The 24,245-nt window shown below is 37.2% G+C and overlaps 2 protein-coding genes across 7 annotated transcripts in view; one reads left to right on the top strand and one right to left on the bottom strand.

The window, feature by feature from the left end:
* The window catches only part of FILIP1L (filamin A interacting protein 1 like), a 37,270-nt gene extending 16,254 nt beyond the window's left edge, over positions 1 to 21,016 (bottom strand). For 2 of the 4 annotated variants that reach the window (XM_030020070.2, XM_041124876.1), the window contains exons 1-2: positions 20,782 to 21,016; positions 995 to 3,749 (exon numbers count right to left, since the gene is read on the bottom strand). In XM_030020070.2, the coding sequence (XP_029875930.1) occupies positions 995 to 3,634 (2,640 nt within the window). In that variant the 5' untranslated portion in view covers positions 3,635 to 3,749; positions 20,782 to 21,016. Of the gene's footprint in view, positions 1 to 370; positions 573 to 994; positions 3,750 to 20,781 lie in introns of those variants that run through there. The other 2 variants (XM_041124878.1, XM_041124877.1) reach the window with 2 other exon arrangements.
* CMSS1 (cms1 ribosomal small subunit homolog) overlaps positions 1 to 24,245 on the top strand; it is a 244,933-nt gene that overhangs the window by 18,065 nt on the left and 202,623 nt on the right. The gene's annotated exons all lie outside the window — the stretch shown is intronic.

The raw sequence follows: 24,245 nt of genomic DNA, 5'->3' as shown, positions 1-24,245 counted from the left end.
AATATGAAGGTATGCCATAGTTTGCTAATCTTGTTTCTTCTTCAGTATACCTGTGTGATGTATATTGTATGCTGAACTGATGGCTAGGAGATTAGATGAAATTTGAATATTATGTGTGAATCCATTATTCTGAGTTATCCTTTAAGAATGTAAGTGTTGCTGCTTACTGTTTTACAGCATACCTAAATGATAGCAGTTTTTCTGTTGTATTGGAAAAAAACACTTGGCTTGTTTGGGGAGAATCATTTTGTGATGCATGCTTGTGAATTCAGTTCACTTACAAGAAAGTTTTACAGCAGGGTTTAAAAAGAGTTTTAACCAAACAGTGTAAAAAAAACCCAAAACAAAAAAAAAAAACGTGGAGGAAAAGTCGTGGTTGTGCTCTGGAACATATATGTATGCATCATAAATTTGTAATGAGATACAGTACATAATATTCTGAGTATTTGTGTGTGATATACTGATAGTTAAGTGAAATGAGAGGGCTAGGAGGAGTTGGGGAAATAGCAGGGAAGATAATGAATCAAGTCTTACCTGAAGTTAGCAAGCAATATTATGGCTTAATTCAAGTTCTACCGTACATGCAAAAAAATACAAAACACATAATGAACAAAAATATTCTGCAAGCAATGATAAAAATAATCAATTATTTACTGGTTTTGTAGTGTTAAAATATTTTACCAAGGCAAGTTGCAGTCAAAAGTAATGTGAGTTATTCTGAAAATGGAAATACATAAAGATGCATTTATACAAGTGCAAGACTAAATGTTTTACATAACTGTATTTCAATGAGAAGATATACAGTAAGTGCACACTTGATAACACTAAGCAGGCAAAACTTAACGTTAGTTCCATATACTGTTGTATAGTTCATGCACAGATCTCTCCCAAAGTAAAGAGGCTGTTCCAAATAATTCTTGCTGGGATGAAAAACAGGATGGGTTGCTGGTAAGGGTGTCAGCATGGATGGGGGTCAGTTATAGACATTACTTACTGTAATTTGTGATTGCCGTGGGAGAGGAGTGGCTGTTGGTGTGATAGTAATACTGCTGGTGATTTTATTGGTGGGCTTACTGGGTAGGCCATTAGCTAGTGCTGGAGTTCTGTTGTCTTGCACCGGATTACAAGGGCTGATGGGCTTGGAATTGGTGAGAGCTTGGATGTAAGGACTTCCTAAATGGATGTGGATTTTGTTGTCCTCAGTAGTTATTACGCTTGATCCCGTACTGTTAGATCTCTGAAATTGCCATGATGATTGCCTATCTGGGGATACTCTAAAAATGGCATGCTTGGCTCCCATTTCCAAAGGCTCCGAGCAGAGTATTTGTTCCTGAGGACTTGAACCTGGTAAAGCCAAAGGGGACATTGTTCTTTCAGGAGTTAAAGAACCACATGATTCAGGGGTTTGTGATCTTGCAAAAGTAGCCATAGTAATAGGAGAAATTACTTGCTCTGGGCTCATGTAACCTTCTGCTGCTTTTGATTTTACAGGTGTTAAGGAGGCATTTTGAATAATGGTTATTCTTTGCTTTGGAGTACCACAGTTGGGTATAACTGCTGTGCTTGTGTAGGAGTGAGGACTTTCAGTGGTAGGACTAGTTATTTCAAGTGTTGCTGTGTTCTGTCCATGGTCTGGAGTTACTTTTATGTGAAGAGGTTGGCCAGGTGTATGGCTTAGCACGAGGTCTCCAGTCTGTGCACAGTTTCCATTTTGCTTTGTATGAATCTTTCCATTTTGAGGGTGGCTCTCTTTGGACTTCATCCAAGGGATCCACAATTTTTTGTTCACGGCATTTGCAATGGGTGGGTTGCTTTTGAAAGACACTGCTTGTTCCTCCTCATTGTTGTCTTTGACCTCATTATCACTGTCTTCATATAGCTGCCCATTTATGACTGTTCTCTCTAAAGGCATGAGGGTTTTGTAATCGGGTGGCTCATTGTCTGCTGGATCTGTCTGGACTTCTTTAGAAAAAACTTGCAAGTCAGAAATTCTCCTTCCATTGAGACTGGGCCTGAAGTTCTTGCTGAAGCGTCTGTACCTCTCCAATTCTTTCGTGAGGCTTTCCATTTCTCTTGCTAACTCCCTGTTCTTGTTTTCTTGCTGAAGGAGTTTCTTCTGCAGGACTGTATGATCACCTCGGAGGTGACAGATTAGGTCTTCTGTTGCCATGTATTCATGAATTTTCTCTTTCAGTGCATCTACTTCTCTGGAAAGGTGACTTGATTTAGCTTCCTCTTCTCTGAGCTTCTTAAAAAGGCGCTGCTCTTGATTGGACTCTGCCTTTTCTGTTAATTTATACCTAGCCACTTCCATTTTCACAGCCTCCAGCTCCTCTGATAGAACCTTGGCTCTGTCCCGTTCATTGACATATCTTCGTTCTAGAGACTCAAATTCATCTTCAGTTTTCATAAGATCATCTTCTATGGCCTTCATTTCTTTCAGCTTCTGCTTAAGCCTCTCTACTTCTTGAGAAAGCTCTTTGATTTTGTTGTTTTCCTGCTGCAAGGACGTGGTGGATTTACTAGTCTCCTTAAGTTTATTTTTAAGAAACTCTTTTTCAACAGCTTCCAGTGACTGAAGTCTTTTTCTTAGAATATTCACTTTGGAAACAAGATCATTTCCTTTCTCCTCTTCTGCTTTGAGTTTGTTTTTCAGTTCATCTCTTTCTTTTGTAACACTAGACACTTTTTCCTCTGCATCAGATTTGGTTTTCAGTGCCTTTTTACTTTCCTCAATTAGTTTTTCTGTAACAGACATCACTTTATTTTGTTCTACTTGAAGCTGAGAAGTTGCAGCTTGCAGCTTTTCTTCTGTTTGCTTTATTTTTTCACCCATAGTTTTTCTTTCATCCACAAGCATCACTGTTAGACTCTTCAGCTTTGTTAAATCTTCTTTAAGGGTAAACTCAGTTTTTTCTAACTTACTTTCAATTGCTTCAAGCTCACCAACTCTAGCTTTTAAGCCATCCAGCTCATGGGACAACTGCTTTGTTAACATTTTTTCTCTTTCTAGGTTGCATTTCAGGGAGTAACATTCCTGTTTACTCTTGTTGAAAGCATCTTCTAATTTCTCCAGCTCCATAATTCTTTTATTGAGTTTGTCAACTTCCCCTTTAAGGTTCTTGCTCTGTGATGCTTCTTTTTCTAACTTTCTATTAAGTTCTCTGCACTGATCTTCCATTTTTATGAGTTCTTCATCTTTTCCTTCCATCTCCAGCAGTCGTTTCCGTAGTTCTTCTACTTCGGTCATAAGCGTGGAGTTCCCGCACTCTCCCTTATTTATCTTATCCCTTAGATCTTGCAGTTCTTCTTCTGCTTTTCGTAAAGATTTATTGGTCTCTTCCAGCTCATCAATTTGTCGGCTGAGAGCAGTTAATTTTAACCGAAGCTGACGATTCTGACTGTCTTCATTGGTTAGTTTGGCCATCATTGCTTCTTGGTCTTGGGAAATCTTACTGCTTTGGGCTTGAAGTTCAGCCTCCAGCCTGCTGGCTCTCTGTTCCTCTTCTTGAACTTTTGCTTCAGCAAAAGCCAGGTTCTCTTGTGCTTGTTGTGCAGAAGTGGTTAATTCTTGAATTTTTTGACTTTGTTGATTCAACTGCTCAGTGAGTCTTTGCTGTTCATCCACCACCATTAAAGCAAAGGATTTCAGTTTAGTCAATTCTTCTTTCAGTTCAGCTATTTTCTTGTTGCTTTCCTTCTCTTTTTTTGCCTGATATGCTGTTTCTTGTTCAAGAAGCTTTTTCAATCTGTGGGAGGAAATAATATTGTATTTTGTAGCCATTCTAATGGGCATTTAAAAACACAGTTGAAATACTATGACGTGTCTGCCAGATGTGCATGAACATCCATTTGTAACTACAAGCAGATAGATCTCTCCTTGTAGCATCATGGGGAAGTGCCCACAGGCCTTACTTTCTACTCAGAAGTTCTTTTGTAATGGACACTTCAATATGATCATTTAGACTTAACAACTTCAGTAATTAGGCATCTTTGATTACATTGTCAGGTTTTGACAGGTATCAGTGCAACACAACTTTTTGGTATTCTGCGCTGGAACAACACTGATCTTGGCTGTTTGCTGAGGCTACATATGTGCATGCGGGGGCGGGTATTGCGTGCTTTTTGGTTTTGAGGGGGGCTTGGGGGGGGTGGTTTTTTCAAGAAATGTGATTATCATAGTGGTTGAGAAATTAAATCAGCGCAGCCCTCAAGGGCAGGTATGATTTACAGCATCATAAACCTCCTAGTAACTGTAAGTTACTTATAAACCATCCTGATGTTTTATGATGCTTTGTGATGCTTTATGATTAAACCTTATGGATGTTAAAGTATGTGAAGGAAATGTAGCCACACTATGCAGTTAGTCAGGCTGCCTAATGTCAATTTCTAAGCAGCACATCAGAGCAAGACTAAACATTGTAGGTAAGTCAGTCCTCACTGAAAAGGCAGGCCTTGTGACCTTGTATCATACACACACACACAAAAAAAAATGCAGTCAGGAGATAAACAGGTATTCCGGTTGTGCCTTTTGAACTTAGGAAAGCCCAAACGTCTTGCTGTCTTTTAGGCTTGGTTTTGCTCTAATATCCAAAACTTGCAGATACATCTAAGTGCAACCCTGCTTTTACATGATTCTTGAAGTTTTTCATAACTGTTTTCCAAAATTAGTTTTACAAGCTTGTATTGGTACTCAGTCTTTACTGAGATGCAACATACTTAATTTGTTAGAGACTTGGGATAAGGTTGTGCATTTGTTTATGTGAGATCCTAAGAAACCTCCAAATACCTGAAATAATGAAGTTCTTTTGTGGACTTCTGTTTGTCAGGGAGATGCTTGTGGAGTTGATTTGAGGTACGATTAGATTTGGCCAGCACATTTGCCTTCTTTCAATTAGATTTTTTCCAGAGCCAAACTATAAGTATATTCTGGTATTAAAGAAAAATCTGAAAAGTCTAGGTAGAAGTAATAAAGTATTAGAATTTGTATGTTTCACTGTTGTTCATATGTATGGTATGTATCCAGTTGTGTAGATCATGCAAGGGAGATGAGTTGCATATCAGGACTGTATTTGCACAAAATGACTGCTTCAGTACTCATTAGCTGAGGCCCCTTACTTTTTTTTATTTTTTCCCCCCCTTTGAAATATGATGATGACTCTCTGGAAGTTGCTGCTGAAACATAAGATTCCTGTTCCACATTTGTCTCCAGTCACTATTGTGATGCCCTTGTCCAAGTGGTGAGTCTTTACAGCTTCCCACTGACAAGTTCCTGTTGCAGCCATCCTTTTAGTTCAGGAGGAGCTTAGATAACAGCACAGCTCTTTATTAGCTGTTGACTGACTGGAGGCATTTATTTCTGGGCCTTTAATAGGCTGCCTCAGCAGCATCCCCTTTGGCAGCATTGTAGTTTCCCTGCACAGAGAGAGGAAGTACCTGGCATTCTACAACTGTCCATCAGACTTGTCTGATTTAATGGTGATATTGTATGGAAGTCTATGACTATGAAATTTCTATAACATCTTCACCATCCCCACTGTTTTTGTTTTAGTGCCTAACTTGCACTATACTGAATGTAATGAAATGCTTTACATGAAAAATTAACAGAATGAGAAGTAGCAATAAATAGAGTGATATCAAAGACTTAAAGCAGCCCCAGATTCTTTACAACAGTCAATTAACATAATGGGGAAAACAGACATGAAAAAGTATAAGTGGAGAGGGAGAGGTTTGCGAAATGAGGTTGAAGGAATACTGCTGGTTGACAGAACAAATAAATGGGGAGAAGACTGCACCATCTTCAGAGGCAGCTTTTTACTGTGTTGTTGGTGTATGAACTTCTGTCCCCTTTTCTGTGCTACTTTGAGTTTAAGTTCTTTTTAGTATAAAAATCTCTCTTCCCTCCCCACCCTTGTCTCTAAATGCTTTAGTAGTGAAGTTCAATTGATGATTTACCGTTGCCATAGATATAAAACCATAACAGAAGTATAACTAACAATTTCATTTGGAATGAACACAGTTTTTGTGTGTGCATGGAGTTAAGACATCTTATATTAATACTGTTAAAATAGACTTGGGCTTATTAGCATTTGATTCATTTTAGCTTGCTTCACTATAATTTATTTTTGTGAGGCAAATTTAGCTGAGGTGATTAATACCTAAATTAATCAATTCTTACCCAAAACTTCCGTATTAACTAGTTGGTATCTCTCTGGCCCAATGAAACTGTAGTGCTCCAGTGACTGATGCCCCTTAAATTGCTTTGGAAAGAAAACTCTTAGACCAAATGGTAACCAACAATTGTAATTTTCACAGGGATGCCGTATAAGTTTTTATGATGCACATAACATAACTGTGCATAAAAAATAAAGTAAGTTAACAAATGTTAAAGTGAATAATCCCAGCAGTCCTTCTAGTGAGCATCAGTGTATGTACAATTTGTATTTTTTTTCTATCTTCTTCTGCTCGCTCTTTCTTCTATGACTTCATTTCTCAAGGTATCTGGAATGCTTAGGACTTGTTTCAGTAAAGCACTTGAGTTTCCAGCCCAAACTGAGTACTTGAGTAAGGTAGTATAACCCAATCTCTGATCCAGTCTGTGTTGCAAGGGTTATTTGAACGAAAGTACCTAAATTACTGGTATCTGACCTGGATCATTGTATAAACTGGGAAGCATTTTCAAGAGATTCTGTTTCTTTGGTCATGCCAAAAGACTTTAGGGTATTTAGAAATGTTTCCTTCGTTCAAAAGATAAATGCAGTTTTAAGATTCAAAGAGAAATACAAGCATTTCTAACCCCTGAGGTTTATTTCTTTTTAAAAAAATAGTTCTGTAAAATCACTCCATTGAAGGTAAGTTACTGAGCATAGTGCAGAAGCTGTGAGTTAAAGGATTTTAATGTGTTTCTAAACAGAAAGAAGGGGTGTATTAAGCATGGTATATTTTTTTAATACATTGTGTAGTTAAACAAGTTTTTGCACTTGTTTTTGATAATTGTATGCTTATTCATGTATTCCTATATGGAAAATGCCCTCAACAGTGCTGAATAGACAACGATTTCTTGGACAGAGTTGAGATTGATATTGTAAGAAGTCAACTGGGAGTCCGTTAATATTTGCAGAAGAATTTTTCCTTGGCTGCTGAATTCCTGTTTCATGGTTCAGTAGGTCACAGAAGCTGTGTCTGCGCACATGCACTTAGGAATGGAAGAGGACCCTAAAATGTTTGGTTTTTTTGGTGTTGGGGTTTTTGGGTTGGGTTTTTTTGTTTGTTTTTTTTGTTTTTTTTTTTTTTTTTTTAAATTCATAGCTTGTTTTTAGTCAGCTTTTTTGGGGAACCTGACTTCTGCAGGTCAGGGCTTGATTATGTATATCATTTGAATTAAGGCAAATCACATGTTTAATTGAAGAAGTGCTGTAACTTATAAGAGTACTTTGTGATATTTTGCATACTTTTGTGACAGAATAAAAATACGTTGTGTTAACTTCATCCAAAATACTCTCTTCCTGAAGAAGTGTATCCGGAGTATTTGAGAGCAATTTTACCAAAAATATGCAAAGGTCAAAAAAAGTTGGCTTAAAAAAATAATAATTAAAAAAAGAACAGGCACTCCCCTATCCAATAAAATATTTTTATCGTTTTCATTTCCAGTTGAATTTCATGATCATGTAATTTAATATTAGGCAAAGGTAGGTATATCATTTAGTCAAAGCTTTCACGGATAATTCCAAGCAGTTGACTTCATAGGACTACAAGAACCCTTTCTGAATCCAGGCCAGCAAAAACAGGCATTGGAAATTGTTTTTATGAACATGAATGTTAGGTAGTTAAACAGAGTCAGGGCAGTGTCTTATTACTTTTTCTTCAGAGCTTCTGTTATAAATTATTCCTTTATTGTGGCTTTCTGTTGTACTTGTTTGCAATACCAGTTGCCTGCTTTTTTATTTCCTTAAAGAAATTGTATTTGTTAGCTTTCCTCTGAGAGAGGAGTAATCGCTTGTAATGGCTTTCCTCAGTATGCATACTACAGCTTCTTGGTGTTAATACCATGCATTCAATTGTGTTGTCTTGTTTTACAGGTTTTGGTTTTTTTTTCAAGTGCATATAGCTTCAGCTACACTACATTATATTTAGCAATATGATGACTGTGTTTTCCACAAGACATGGGGACTCCCAAACCAGTTCATTGTCTTGGTGTCACATGATAGCATTTTTTCTTTAAGTGGCATTTTCCGTTGTCATGGGGGGGGGACATGTATTACATCGAAGTTGTTTAATTTATGTTTTTATAGGATTCTAATGGGGCAGCTTTTCCTTGTGAGTTTCAGGGAAACCAAAGAAAGCGTGGGAGACTGAGATTGCAAGACCCTTATTTTTTAATTTTTTGAGTTTGTTCTAGAATGTATCATTACTCTAAGAATAAACAATCATTTATTTTTTTCTTTAAGCAATCTTCTAATGATAACTTTAGAAAAAGCTGTGTTCTGTAAGAATGCAAGTGAAATAGGTGTTGCTTTGTAAAGGTGTACTTTTATCATTCCTTCCACCAAAGTATTGAGGTGATTTTAATATACACCTTATCAATATCCTTATCAGATCATCCTGCAGAAATGACTGAGATTTTGAATATCTGTGACTTTTTCTCTTTTTTTTTTTTGTATGCGTGTGTGCAAATCATTAAGATACGTATTTTTATCTAGCTTGTGCTCTTCACCCTTCCTGAGGTAAAAGATGTGGCTTACTAGAGGTTTTACAGGTTATAACATGAGGGAGACTTGCTTCTAAAGTTTTTGGACATGTGCTTGAATTTCCCCCTCTACAATGCAAATAAAAACACTAAGCTGAAAGCTTTTAAATGTAGATGAAGTCATACCTCTTCGTCTGAGGCATTCTTCCCAGTTAGCAGTAAGCCATGGTCTGGCCTTTAATAAGAGAAGAAACATGCTGCTTCATTTCTGGTAGATCTTACAAGTTGTTGTAATTTTTGACATCAAGGCAGTTAAATATTTATTTTCAGAAGAAAGCCAGCCTGTCTGTACCTTCCAGAGTTTATTGCAACAAGATTTGGGTTTGTTAAAATGGGTTTCTGGTCTTGGGGTGGCTATGCTTTTTTTTTTCCTTTGCTTACAGTTCTACTTACTGATGTGTAGTTTTTATGAAGACATATGTTATAGCTACTTTTATGGCTCTCTATTATCTTTTATTAATGCTTCTTTTTTCCTCCTGTCATAAAGAAAGTCAAAAGCCTTTGAAATTACACCAGCAACAACATACCATAGCTGTTGTGTAATCTGTTGGCTTTATCTGAATCAGTCAGAACCTCCCAACAGAACACGAACGCTTATTTTAAAATTTGTTGTCCAGTATATTATTTACATATGTATATTTTAAATCATTAGTTTATACTAGGATGCAAACTTCCACAAAGGGTGTCTCAACTGCAAGAGACTAGTGTGTAAGGCAAATTTCCCAATAAGGAAATTTATTTTATGAAATGAGAACTTTTAATGAGGGGGATGTGAGTTCTGCTTATTACTCCACAGAGTAATTATTTTTTTTTTATCTGATGCTTAAAATGCTGACTTGCTTTGCAAGCTTTAATAAAAGTCATATATGATGAATGATGTTGCCAGTTCTGGGTTAACGGGCAAAATTTCAAATGGATAACCCAATGTATTTAGCTGTGATGCTGAGTAAACATACACAGATAATATATTCTTTTGAAAATTAATTAATCTGGAACAGTAATGTTGTTTGTGACCATGATTTCACAACTACTAAGCTGCTGAAAATTCTTCCTGGTGATATAGGGATATTGGCGCTCATAAATGTTATGAAATCCTGTGTGAATTTGATGACAGTAAATGGCATGAGAAATTTTAACAAATTTATGTTGGTTAATTTAAGATTTAAGACTGGATTAACATTCAGTTCCAGTTGGAGTAATTTTAATTCAGCACTAAAATTCAGTTTTGTTTTATCATGAAACCTCAGTTTAAGAAAATAATTTTCTGTCTTGAATTATATTCTTTCCATATCTAGATGTTCTTGGAAATCACTTCTCAAAACATCAGTCTTCTGTAAAAAGTATTAATGCTTTCTGTGGCAGTAACTATTCAAATGTGCAAGGTGATAGTTGTTAATTCTGTCCGTTCATTTCTAATCTTGTAATGGTAGCTAACCGCAATGTCTCAGATTGTTAGGAAGGTGCAGGATTTTTAGGTGGGAGTGAAGAAGTTGCGATCCTATTAAATCGTTCACAGGTTTTTGTTTTTGTTTTTTTTTTGACTGCTATCCTGAAAAACAATTGTAAATGAGCACTGACCTGACAATACCACAATATTAATAAGCTTTACTTGAAGTTAGCCTTAAAACTCTGGGTCCCAGAGTTCAGCTACTAGAAAACATGGCATAATGAACTGTGAGCTGGACTCTGATGTGTCACCGTTTTTGAGATGCACTCTTCTTTCTTCTTTCTTTCTAGATTTAACAGCTATTTCAGGTATTCTTTGAAGTCAGTATCTGTTACTGTTGGCATTTCATTGGCATATAATTGTGCATGTAGTGTGACTGTTAATCCTCTTCTGTTCTGAATCTAAATGCATCAATAACTTAACTGGCTCAAGGGAATATGAATTGGGTTTTGTTAGTTAGTAGTTTGGGATGTTTTTTGTATTGCCATAGTGCATATTCATTCCGCCGCTGCCCCCCCCCCCCCCCCCGCTGCCCCCCTTCACACTGCCTGTAAAGTCGGAAATAAAGCACGTAATTTCAGATGCAACACCAGAATTTGGAACTCTTCAAATTTACGTCAGCCAGGAAATTATAGTTTTGCAGATGGAAAGCTTTCAGAAAGAAATGGAAAGATGAACCACAAGAGATGTGGTATAGGGGTCAAAGCAACAAGACTGAGGCAGGCAGAACTTCTCAGTTACTAATCCGGGTCCTGCTTTTGTCTTTTATTCATCTTTAACAAGTAAAATTTTGTGCCTGAACTTCAGATTTATTAAAATGGAAAAGCAGTGTTGACTTACCGTAACAGATTATTTTGAGAATTACTATTAACCCAAAGAGGTTTTAATAGCATGTATGGTAACTATGCAAAATAAACCAAGACAACTACTGCTTTTTATAATTTGTGATTTTTTAAAATGACAGTGTAATTGAAATTTGATTATTTGATATTAAATGATAACAAGTTGAATTGATGGGAGAGATCCTGTGACTTTATGAATCTGAGTTTTAAATGTGTACTTTAAGCATTGCTGCTAGAACATTATTGCTTGACCACAGTTATTGAGCTGTTTTTAAAATAACCAGTGTTATAAAAAAACCTCATTACTACTGAGATAAACAGGACAGTGTCTTTCCTCCCCCTCCCTGCCCCCCGCCGGGAGCAGGTGATGTGTTTGCATTGTCTGTTTGGAGTGTCAGTACCAGTAATCGTTACCATTGCAGCCTACTGCTAGGATTTAGCAAGTGAAAAATTGTAGCAGGAGTTAACTGAGCTCCTGAAAAATGTCTTTTACAGCCCTGCCTGCCTTCCCCCCATTCCCCGTGGTAAGATTAGGCACAAACAAGGGAGCGCAGCTTGCCCAAGTTCTGAAAATCTCTGGTCAGGCTGCTACTAGCACTGATTACCCCAGCCATGTGTGTTTAGTTTGTACGAGGCAAATCCTACCAAGTTATCACTGCCATGCTGTGTTTACTGTTGATGGAAGTGTAATAGTTGGAGGGCTGAGTTTTTGTCTTGGCTATTTAATCTGCATCCTTCAAGTGACTGAGGAGTTTGCAGAAGTTCTGATTCCCTGAATGAGACAGTTGCTTCAGCTCTGTAAGTTTGTAACCCTTAAGTCATCTTTTTACACTTTAAAGTTTAATGATAATACTTGTTTTAGATTAAGAGAACAATCTGAGTTTTCTTTAAGCAATTTCAGTAGATAAATCCTGTCTATAATTTGATTGTGTTTTTTTATTCTGTATATAACATCACAGTGTGTAGGTTTAAGGTGGACCTCTTTTATGGATGCTTTTTTCTGGGGGGGCAGTTGGGAAAATAGGTGCTTTTCTGGTATCTGTTTCACCTGGGGCAGTGCTAGTGCTGCTGTTTTGACCAGAACTGGGCATAATTGTGCAAGGATCCAATTCATACAAACTTTTTAAAACTTCAATTAGTTGTTATTTTTTGTATAACAGAAAATGGCACTCAGCCAACAATAACACATCATGTTACTCAGAGGAGACTGGTTAGTCGTAAATGTCATTTTCCCATAACATTTACAGGAACTGGATGTTCTCTAAAACAATTTTAACACACATTTTATATAGAAATAAATGTCTGGGGGCACATTTTCATCCACGGGCAGAACAGGCACTGTGCCTATCTCTTAAGCTAATCATGGCCTTGTTTGTATATTATCAGTCAGCAGCAGTGGTAAAATTTAGAACTTTCCATACTGCCACGTGTACTTCCTCTGTTGAACTGAAGGCATCCTCCTCGTTGCTGCCAGTCCTGGATAAACTGCTCAGTCATACAGTAGCCACTCACTTTTAGACAGGTGGAAGTTGGCTGCAAACTTTAGTATGTTCTCCACATGCTCAGTGCACGTGACAAGAATTTATGTGATGAAATTGTGATTAGAACCACATAGATTAAACATTGTAAGTTAAATAAAGGTACGTTAGTACTGAATGGGGCTGTCTGGGAAGACCGAGTTTGCCATCATTTGGAGAAATGGGGCTAGTTAAAAACAATTAGACAAACATTCCTCAGGAATGATGTAGGTGGTGTCACTCCTGTGCAGGAGGATAAAATTCCATGACTTCTTGAGGGTCCTGTTTGTACCCATGAAATCTTTATTACATACATGCATCCTAAGACAAAAGCAATCCCTTTTTCTAGTGTGCTTACTTCCTGAAGTAGCTCTGTGTATGTGTATAATAAACTCTTGAGTGTTTGAAGACTGGGCTTGGGTGGCACCCCATTCCTTTTTTTGGCAGAAAACAAGAACCTTAATTGTTACTGCAAATTTCGCTTGAGATACTTAATTTTTCCTCGATGCAAAGTTGCATGAAGCAGTGTAGTTGAGCATTTCCAAATAGACAAAAGACTTTAATCAGGTTTGCTGATACAGTTGCAACTTTTTCTAGTAGCCAAGGCTGGAAGTAATAAAAGCAGTAATAACACTAATGTCAAACAGAGATTTCACTTTGAAGCTAAATAGGCTTTTTTTTTTTTTTTCTGTAGACCTGATAATGTGAGGGTGTCCATTTTCTCTTAAGATGGACTTGGCCAGCACTTTGTCTTGGAGGATGCAGGTGAAAGAGAGGTTGTAGCAATGCATTGCAGCATGGTTAACTAGCCAACAGTGGCTTTGAAGCTACAAGTGATGAAGAATGCTGCTAGTTTCCTGTTTTGCAGTATGTGACCTTCAGAAATTGTATTAAAACTATTTCTGATGGATTACAAATTGCTTCTGGGTACAGTTCTAGGTATGGAAGCTCTGTAGTTCTAGGGACTTTGCTACCTGGAGGTAATTCACTTTTTTGCTCTCTGTCCTAATCCTGCTAAATGTCTTGCTGCATGTCTCCTATATCTGAATGTGTTGGGACTTGAAGTGTGGGATGCTTGAAAGTTGCATTTTCCCTTTTCTCAGTGGGACCTGGGGCCACATTGGCCTGGGAGCACTTGGTGAATCATCTAAAGGTGCAAAGTCAATGCATGTTTCTTTAAAGTGTGTTAATCCTTAGCATAGGTGCTCTTGTTCAGGATTTAAGTTTACATGGTTTCTCCAAACTGATCCTCTTCAAAGAGGATTAACACATTGTTTTAGACTGCAGGATAGGAAGCTACAGTGGAGTGCTAAAGGTGATAGAGAATTTTTTTAATGGTTGTAGTTCTAACCAAGGTTTACTTCATAGATTTAATTCACATATTTAAATAACAAATACTGATTTAAGTAGCCTCTTCAGCTGTGATGAATTGTTTAAAGAACATCTTTTACTGTCAGATCTGTTGATTATGATGTGTTGAAGTAAGATTTTTTCATTCTTCTGCAGCCTTGGTAGTTCACCGCATTAAAGATCACATACCCTCCTTAAGCATGAAAGAAAATTGGGTCCTTTAGTCATATGTCTACTCAGTTCGTATCTAGAATCAGCTTTTTTTTTTTTTTTTTTTTTTTTTAAGTTACCAGCATGTGTGTTCAGCAGCTGGAGTAACTGTTGCTTGCTTTGGAAAATAAATGTTTCTCTATTTCTTAGGAAAAAACCCTAAATTGTTATGATGAAAAAGTGGATTTAACTAGTTCTATCTGTTCTATGACCAATGGTTTCTTGAACTCTTTTAAAATTGGTCTGAACAGTCTTCCCAAAGCCAAGAGAGATACTTACTTTTTCCATCTTCAGTTGTTTTCCAGTTTTCTTTCTCTGCCTTTCAAAAACTGTCATACAAAAAATGCTTTTTTAGGAAAAGAGGAGAGTCATGTGTACGTATGCTTCCCTTGCCCCTTCATATGAAGACTTTTAGACTCCCAGGTGTTCCCTGTTCATTCAGTCTAACATTCTCTGCCTTGTTATTGTACCCCAAATTGATTTATAACTCAGTATCATTATGTGACTGAAGGGCATTTGGCTATATGCACTATTTGATCTCTTTTCTTGCCTCTTGGCTTATGGTCTGTGATGTTTAGGTTATATTTTCCTATTTTCAGATGTCACTCTGAAAATGAAGGAGCTGTAGCATGCTTTCATGTACAGCATGTTTCTGATGTAATACATTTTAGCTTTTATCATTAATTTATAATGTGGTTTCAAATGCTGAAAATAGAGAGACACAATTATCTCTAGACAGAACTTGCTAGTTGTTTGGTTAACTGCATTAGCCTAGATATGAGAGGGTTATTTACAGGTTATAAAATGTTACCTTGTCAAATTCTGATTCCCCGCCACCCAGTTAATCCTGACTGAAATAGAAGAATTTTGCTATTTACAAAGATGGCAGTAATCATCTAGAGCTTTAAGCAGAGGATGGGAACAAAGCAAGGGCAAGCAGACACTTTCCAAAGTGGCTGCTTCTTTGTATGCTGTTATGTTTTCTTCCCTCCTCCTTTATAGGGGTTAGCAAAATATGTAAGCTTGAAGATTTTTGTCAGCTGTTGTCTGCTTCTTTCCCAAAGGGAATCAACTGTGCACCTCCTGGCACAAGCCTGAGCATTCTCCACTGCTTGGTGGTGTCCCTGCACCACCTTCATAGTCAAGTCTATTTTACCTATCTTGAATTGACCTATATTGAAGCTGTACTTGCTGACTTTGCTTCAGAGGCTTTTTATCCCCCCTGCTCTGCTAACACACATGCAAGCAAATGCACATACCCATTTATATATTAGATATGTTTTTAGAAACATGTATTTTAGGAGAAGTTTTAAGCCTGCCGAGGTTCATGGTGGCCTTTTCATTGAAGCCAATTCAGTATTTAATTTGGGAGTGACAGGGCCTGCTAGTGAAAAGCCTTTTCTCTTTACATCAAGGAGTATATGGTACTATCTTGCAAGTTAAGAAAATGTTTCAGCTTTGAGTATTAACAAATTGCCATTTTTTTCCCACCTTCCTACATGCAAGTTAGTATGTTCAGCATTGGATTTCAGCTATTTAGGTCAGGGGTTGGCTGCCCCAAATGTGGAGCTGTTGTACCCCCAGGTTCAAGTGACCAAAGTTTAAAAAAGAAATTAGGTTCATATAACTCATTTTCCTCTCCTCTGGGTAGGGATCTGAAACAGAATGGCTCTGCTGAGGTTGAGAATGTGCTTGACTGGGGGGAGCATTCTGAAGTTGGAAATAAAAACAACTGTGGCATACATTAGACTTCTTCTGAGAAACCTCTGTGTAGCTAAGTAGAATAGAATCATGTTTGGGAATGTGATGGGTGACATTAGTTTCGGGTAATCCAAACTTAATAGTGATAAAATTTCCTAATTTTCTTTATGATTTGACTTAAAGTTATGCATATTTTACTAGAATATTGATTAAATCCATAAAAAGTTGACAGAATTCAGTCAGCTTATATTTTCTCTAAGATGGTTTTGTCCGTGTGCTGAAATCCAATATGTAATGAAAATATGAGTTTTATGAGTGTATTACTTTCCACTTTTAAACAGCCAATCTTGTGTGGTTTTTTCATGGTAGTAACAATATGCTGCTTCATTTCAGTTTTTAAATTTTTTCCTTTTATGCTCTCGTTACAGTAGTTGCTATGCAAACACTAGATAAGTCTCCAATAAAAAAGGACAAAGTTTTAAATCCACTATTTGCAATGAATTTGAAAGAAATTGCTTTGAATATTAGGTTTAAGGCAGATCTTTAAGAACTCTAACCTATCATTTCTGGAGTGCAATTGTTGTCTTCCTTCCCAGGCCTTTGGAAGCCTATAAAGGACAATGAAATTTGGTTGATGCGTTGTTTCACATCCCTGAAACGTATGCAAGATTAATGTTTTTCTTGTCAGAAGTATTCCATTTTTTCCACCCACATTTTCAGTCATGTTCACTTGAGCTTTGTGTACCCTACCTGAAATACGTCTGTAGAGGTTTGTTGAAGCTTGAGTATGAGCAGTTAGGTGGTTGTGGGCTCTGGCTGCTCAGCTTCTGTGAGCATAGAGTGTGAAGCAAAATGGCTCAAGTTCTCTTTATTTACCTCAGCAGCCACTCTCTGGTGGTCACCCATAGGTCCCCTGCCCAGTTCGTGACTGAAGTCGAGCAGTTGTGTTACATCATTGTGACGTGCATGATGTAGCAGAAAGGGTGACTTCTGCAACAGGCAAAAAGTATGTGCATTTATCAGCTTGAATGACCAAGGTTACAGGACTTTGAGTTGTGTTGAAATATTGTCTAGCAAGGTTGGTTTGAACTTGCACCCCCAAGCTTTCCATTTTGTTATTAAAGGAGGGTTATACAATGATGTTGCTGGGTGTTTGCACAGCTAGCATTCATTTATTGCATGAACATTCACCTCTTCACTGTCACCTCAGTTCTGTTGCTCTGGTGAGGAGGCAGTGCTTTGGGAGGTGTTGTTTTTGTACTGTTTTTAACTGGAGGCTACAGACTGCCACAGAAAATCTTCAAATATATTTTCCTTGAATTTGTGAACACTTGAGGAAAGTGAGCTGTGAATACCTGAGTGTGCTCCATTGGTCAATCAGCGTGAGTGCTGTTACTGACCTTCCAGAAACAACATGGTGCCCTGGACGTGCAGCAAAGCGATTTTTGTCTCGCTGACAGAAAACGCAGCAAACCTCAAAATCAGCATAACATACTGAGAGGTGTTAAGACTCAAAATGTCCATTACTTCACTTAAATCACAAGACTGGGCACTATATTTAGAATTTTTCAGCAATGCCTTTTACCTTCTTGGGGCTGAGTAATACAGTCTATTGAATGGCTGAACTAATCAAGCTTTCAGCCACTTCAAAAAAGCTCAACATAAACCTCAAGGATGCCATGGCAGAATCCATTCAATATGAGAAAAACAAACCTAAGCAATTAAAAATAATTTGTTTTTATTGGTAAGTCATAGTTTCTAAGTTCAAATCAACTTGATGACAGGCTAAATTATTCAGGGGAACTATTAATGAGTCAGAACTAAAATTTTATAGGATGTTTTTTAAAGATCGGTCTTCCTACACTGTAAACTCCTTAGGATTCTCTGACTTAGCTATTTTAATTGCTTCTTAAATGAAGTGTACTCAGGTAATAACCACACCCAGGATTTGAGAGAAGCTATTTGCAGGAGAGGTCCAGAGGAGCAGTGGCTTCTCACTTGTCCATGCCAAACTACACCTGGGAAAGAATTTTTCCTGAAGAGAAGTGCCAGCCTTTTAAGAACTGCTACAGAGGGGAAACTTGCTGGGAGTAAAACCAGGCTGGTTTTTTACCCCATGACAATGGCAAATGTGATAATTCATCACAGTGTTAGGTAAATAATATGAAAGTGCTGTTACTCAGCAAAAATCAAGCAATAACTTGATTTTACTAGTACTGGTGGGGAAAATAGAATAAGTCTAAGTTACATCCCTTGGTCTTCTGGATCAAACCTCTAAAAATTCTGCTGTCAGCAGTTACATGACATTTGTCAGTGGAGGGAAGGGAAGTGACAGGGAAGGAACAAAGGGTCAATGCAGTTTGATGGGAAGTTGACTTGAATTTCTGGAGGATATACTTGTTCTTAAAATGCTTTCTGTTTATGTTAGATGTTGTAAAGAAAATACTATATAAAGAAATTTAAGTGAAGAAATGCCGTTGTTGAAGACTGAATTATGTGATAATTCTTTTCCTTTACTGTCTCCTTTTACTGTTAAGTGATGCAAGCTAATGTTTTAATTGCTTAAAATTAGATGTTCTCAATACATATTAAGAAATCTGATAAAACAAAGGAGTGTAATACTGGAGGTTGGGGGCAACAACAGACATTTTAATCATCATACCTCAGTCTAATTATTTTGGACTTTTACCAGTATAAATGAGAGCAAAATTGATCCTGTAAGTATTAAGTGAAGAATATTTTCCCTTTCAATCTAAGACAGACAGACTATGGGAAATGGAATTCTTCTGGCTTTTGATAGATGTTATGATTTGTATTAGGCTAGCAGCATTCACAGTACAGATGGTACTTTGGATATTGCTAAAGCAGAAATTAATGATAACTGTTACCCTCCTCTCTTGGATTTGGAGGAGCTGAAATAGTCTCTTACCTATGGGTAGGCTTTTTTCTTTTTCTAGTTACTGCCTTTATCAAATATATGCATTTATTGCATGTATAGCATTTCTATGAATGCTATTTCTATTTTTTCTTCATCACATTGTAGTCCTCTGACTTCAGGTTATCCTTTCTACTCAGACACATTTTTTGAGGTCTGTTACTTAACTTTGGTTCATAACATATCTCTTCATAATGTAGCTAACTTTTCCACTTTATAAGTTGACAATGTATTTATTAAGTAGTAAATCCACTGGATATAGGACATGTAGGAAACCAAGTAATCATTTATCAGTGAAGAGATCTAAAAATGCTAGGACATAGGTTGCAAGTCTGCAGATATGACAGACTAGCAAGCAGAAAACATTGTAAAGGGCTTAGGATACTGATCCGGGGTATTGGTTTTCTACTATAGACTTACATTTGTTCTGGTTGCTAGGATTCTTTTCATTCTATATATACTATACGGTGCCCTCTTCCCTGATGCTATAGCTAGGCAGACTTAAGGCATCAACAGAGGTGTAAACTTTGCTTGTTATAAGAAAGATTATCTTGGAAACATGGATGTGATCTTTATCTAAATGCCAAGGTTAATAATACACAAATACCTTAATTATCTTTGAAATGAAATGTGTCTCTATATGTTTACATTTTTAGAAGCATGGGGAAAATAACTGCTTAATATTTTCTTGTTGTTTAAAGAAAAAAAAATGTTTACACATATTTTGACTCGGTCTCTAAATCCATGTATGCCTGATAGTACAGCAATGCATGTGATTATATCAGCTTTGAATTTTCTTAAATACATACTTGAACAAGGATTTTGCAGGATTTAAAAAATTGAGTGAAGGGAAAAAAAAAACCCAAACCCCTTTCTGCTGTCCTAACATTTAATGCTGATTTAATTTTGTACTAAGGAAAATGAAAACATAAAACAAAAACATGTTTTACTTTTAAGAAGAGTTTGAGTTTAAAGGTCTTAAGGAGTCTAACTTTTCTAACATTTTAAATTACACGTAAGACTCTGGAGAGTAATGCTTAGTAGTCTGAATTTGCAAGTAGGACAGTACAATTGACTTAATTGCAGTTGTTCCTATAAACAAGGATTTGACAGGGTTTGGCCCTTCATCAACAGAGAGGACAGTGTAATTTTGTATACTATGCAGATGTGAATTATAAACACACTAAGGTCTAATCTTTCAAGGTGCTTAGTGCCTCGTCAGAACTGTTTTTGATTCTCTTTTTTTTTTTAGAGTTAATAACTGCAATACTTTTCAGCATCTTGCAGAATAAGCCTCGAAGAGACCAGTGGGTTATCTGATTTTGAAAGCCTTATCATTTGTTTGATGACCAGGATTTAAAGTTTTTGCATCAAAGTCTGACATTTCTGTCCACTTGTGATTTGACACTTGCACACAAGACACAGAAGAGGGAAGCAGTGTGTAGGAGTTGAAAAGTTTGTTAGTAATTAAACTACTTACAATTGTTTCTTTCAGACATAGCATAATCTTATTGCAAAGTAATGTTTGTGGCAATTTATATGTCCTTCTGTAAACTACAGTAAAAGTCGTTCAAAAGTATAGTAAATGCTTAGAGACATATGGACATACATGTCTACTAATATATAGCATATGCATATAAATGCAGCATAAAGAGAGGCAGTAGCTCTACCTAATATATTACAATACTGTTGGACTCTTTCCACAGCTTTAAATGCAGGCATGATTTTATCCGACCATTTGGAAAGTGTGTGTAATTCATAACTACCTCCTCCTTTAACATTAAATTAATTCCTCATCTGTTGGCTCTGTAGGAATTGTTTAAAATACAGTTTTTAACGCTTGGAATAGTCATCCTACTTCCAAGTAACCAGACATCTTCTAGATCTCCTGGTGCTGTTTTGGGGTATTTCATTGTTTCTCAGTCCTCACCCCTTTTTTTGGAAGCGACTTTTTTAAAAAAGTATGTCAATAGGAAAAAGCAAGAAGCGCCAGTGCGTGCCAGAAGAAGTTTGCTTCCCACCCTCTCCCTTACCTTGCGCTCCCGGACTATAGAAATCCTGGGTCAGCTATTGCTCCATGGTGCGAGGCGTTCAGCTGTAGCATCAGAGATGTGAGCATTCCAGCAGTCCCACTAAACAATGAGAGATAGGCTCTTTGCATGCCCCAAGCCTATGGAGCATTACGTCATTGCCTTGCCATATAAGGCGCTCTGTGTTGTGCAGACTCGTCGTGTCTGACTGGTGTACTTTAGTGATAGCCAGAACTTAGAAAGCTTATTAATGTGTTCTGGCTCCAGCTGACGCTCAGGACTGTGTGAAATATTTCATTTGTCTACTAGTTCATGGCCAAGAAGAATGTGCGGAAGGTTTGGGTTAGGGCAGTTCCTTTCTATTATTGATAATAAAGTCATTAGAAGTTGTTAGCTGATTAGTTATAATGTTTTCCACTTAGTCTCACAGCCTAGAATTTGAGAAGGGAAAAATTAAATTCCAGGTCATCTTCTTTAATTAGTTGTTCTAAGGGAGCTTTTTCTTTTTTTCTTACTTTCTTTTTTTAATATGACAAAAAAATGTGAATTTAGCTGAACTCCTCAGAGGGTGATATGAACTTCGAGCCTTGCTTTTTTTTTAACTTCTGTAAAGAGTCGGGGTCCTCAGAGGATAGTATTTTATTTCCTGATGATGTAACTACAAAACAATTCTCTAAGTGATGATGGGAAGGCCAGATGAAATCTGATTTTTTTTTTTTTCTCTTCAATGTTTTTGCTACAAAACCCTTTCCTTTTCATATGTTTGTGTTTCAGCTAACACAATTAAGCAGTCCAACCAACTATTTTTAGTAAGAACGTCTTAAAGAAATGAGTCGTTTGTTTTAATGTTTAGGAAAGAGGCAGGAAGCCAAAAAGTAGGGTTTAGATTGAAGAGCTTAAATGTATCTCCTGTATTCCCTGTCCTTCACTGTGCACCCTGAATAAACATTGAGAACACAAGGAAGAAATACTTGAAATAGGCACAAAACACTTTGAAATTCCTCTAAGGGTTAACAGGAGTTAATGAAATGAAGTCCTTTTGTGTTGATGGGTAAATTAGACCATTGAAAGGAGTTCTACCCTGTTTTGTGTAGCTCTGTTAAAGTAGGTGCATCCACAGCTCATTTGCAGAATTCAGATTTTAGTCTTCCGATAAACTTCGGTATAGCTTAAGCTGTCCTACTGCCTGCTTCTTGCGTGTTTTATTATACTTGAACATGCTAACATAAGGCAATTTACTTATTTGGAGGTGTTGTCTGTAGGTATGAAGACAAATGGTGATTAAAATATTTACATTTCATTGAAGAGACAGACATCTCTTAGCTACCTTGCACATATTTACCCTGAGTGTAACCTGAAAAAGGTACTTATTCTTCAGTTGGAAAATTCCAGCCAGCCCTTTGCACTGTGACTGGGTAAAGGCTTACTCAGAAGTGTGCTACTTGTGTGTATGGATGATCCTGCTGTGTCCCCCTTGTAAGGTTCTCAGGAAGTTCAGATTTGGGTACTTAATCAGAAAACTTCCAAATCTATTTAATAGTGCAATACCTGTATACTGACCCTTCCAAAATGGTTTCGGAGATAATGAAATGTCTTATTTGAATATGCCAATGGACAGACCAGGATAATATTTTATTTCCTATCCTAGGGAGATTTAATAATCAAATCCAAACAAAAAAAATAACCTGTCCTTTAGCTAAAATTGAACTGTTCAGTTACTTGGCTAATGTTTTTGGGAACTAATATTTTGTATAGTTTTTTTCAAAAGTATTGTGTCAGTGTGGATCATCTGAATTACATAAAAGCTCATCCAGGCGACCTCGGTATGGGGAAGGTGAAGTTGACTTCAGCTATAAACTCACCTTTTCTGCTGGGACTCTGTTTAAAAAGACAGGACAACTGCAGGTGTAAGATACTGTCTTAGAGCAGGCTGTGGAGGATGCTGTATCCAGCTAAGATTTGCAGGGGGAGTCACGTAAGTAGATCTGTGAAAGGTAGCTGGGAGTTAAATATGCATGCATTCTTTTTTACTTATGTGTGTGTGTGTGTGCAAGCATACAAATGCTTAGAGTGAAAACTACTGTTTCCGTATTTTACTCAGTTAAATTTTTTTTCCTTCCCTTTGCAATTGTTTCTGGTTTTTTTTTCCTGCATCTTCCCTTTCACCTGCACACACCTTATCTCTCTAGTCTATCTCTATATGAAAATTGCCTGCATTTTTGTCCTCCCATATGAAAGACTTGTTGTAGACCGTAAACAGCTTTGAAGAAGAGGACTTCTCAAAAGCCGGTAATCAAAAATCCATCCTTACAGTCCAGTTCTCTTCTGGAGTTGCTAGGAACACAGCTCAGATAGTGCTGTTGATAAGTTTATTGGCAGTCTGGGGGCAGGCTAGAGCAGGGAATAGGGAATGCAAATCCTCCTGTTTATAAATCTGTGTTTACATCTGGGGATGGCCAAAGTATGAACTTCTAGTTTCTTAATTAATTCTCCTCGATGATACAAAAGTGCACATCTGTGACCTTCTGCAAAACAGCTTTATCAAAGAGCATCAGCTGAGTGTGTAATGACCTGACTTCTGTCTCTGCTATTGCTACAACTTAATAAAGGACAGAGTACAGTAGTATTCCAAGCCCTGTTAAGGAACTATATAATTAAAAATACCAAGTTTTGGTTTACTATAACATGAAAAGCTTATTTATATCTGATACAACAACTACAGTTGCTGAGAAGCCTTCCTTTACTGCTTTTTTACAGTGTTTTCCAGTATCTGTAGGTGGAATCCTGGCGCTGGTCAACTTAACCGAAGGGAAAAAAAGCCTTTGGGCAGGCAGATATGCCTGTTTCATTCTCCATTGCTCCCTGAAAATGAATTCTGTTTCCTTAGTTACTAGACACAGTTGTTCAGAATTGGTGCATTTGCAAGTATTGTGACAGCAAAAGAAACTGTGGATTTGTAGAAATTGGAGACCAAATGAAAACCTTATTAGATCATTTGGTGCATCCCCTGACAATGTGGGGCTGCTCCCTGCAGCCTGCTTCCAGCAGCTTTCATCTAGTCTCTCTTCTTATCATTTTGTGTTGGTATTTGTGCCCATATTCTCTCAGGATTTTACTTGAAAAAAATAGAAGTTGGAAAGACAGACGATTGGCGGGGGGGAGTAGGACAAATAAGCTAAAAGACTTTGAGACTGTTGTTTATCTTTTAACTTAAACTATCTGAATTCCTCCCGTTACTTCTGTCGTTAAACCACTTTTCTTTCCTTTTTCTTCCCGTAGCAATTCATAGCAGCAGTTCCAGTGTCCTTAAACCCATAACCTATCTATTGCAGCATTTGACCCCTTCCTTTAGCCATTTTGTATCTAAGATAAATAAAGGAAATTGGAACTTGGGCCTCAGTTCAACAAAGCACTTAAAGCATAGTCCTGTGTATTTTTGTTGAAAAAGGAAAGGACTTTAGCATAAG

This window comes from Aquila chrysaetos, chromosome 7, assembly GCF_900496995.4.
Source record: "Aquila chrysaetos chrysaetos chromosome 7, bAquChr1.4, whole genome shotgun sequence".
NCBI lineage: Eukaryota > Metazoa > Chordata > Aves > Accipitriformes > Accipitridae > Aquila > Aquila chrysaetos.
The sequence above is the reverse complement of the archived record's forward strand: the minus strand, read 5'-3'. Positions and strand labels throughout refer to the sequence as shown.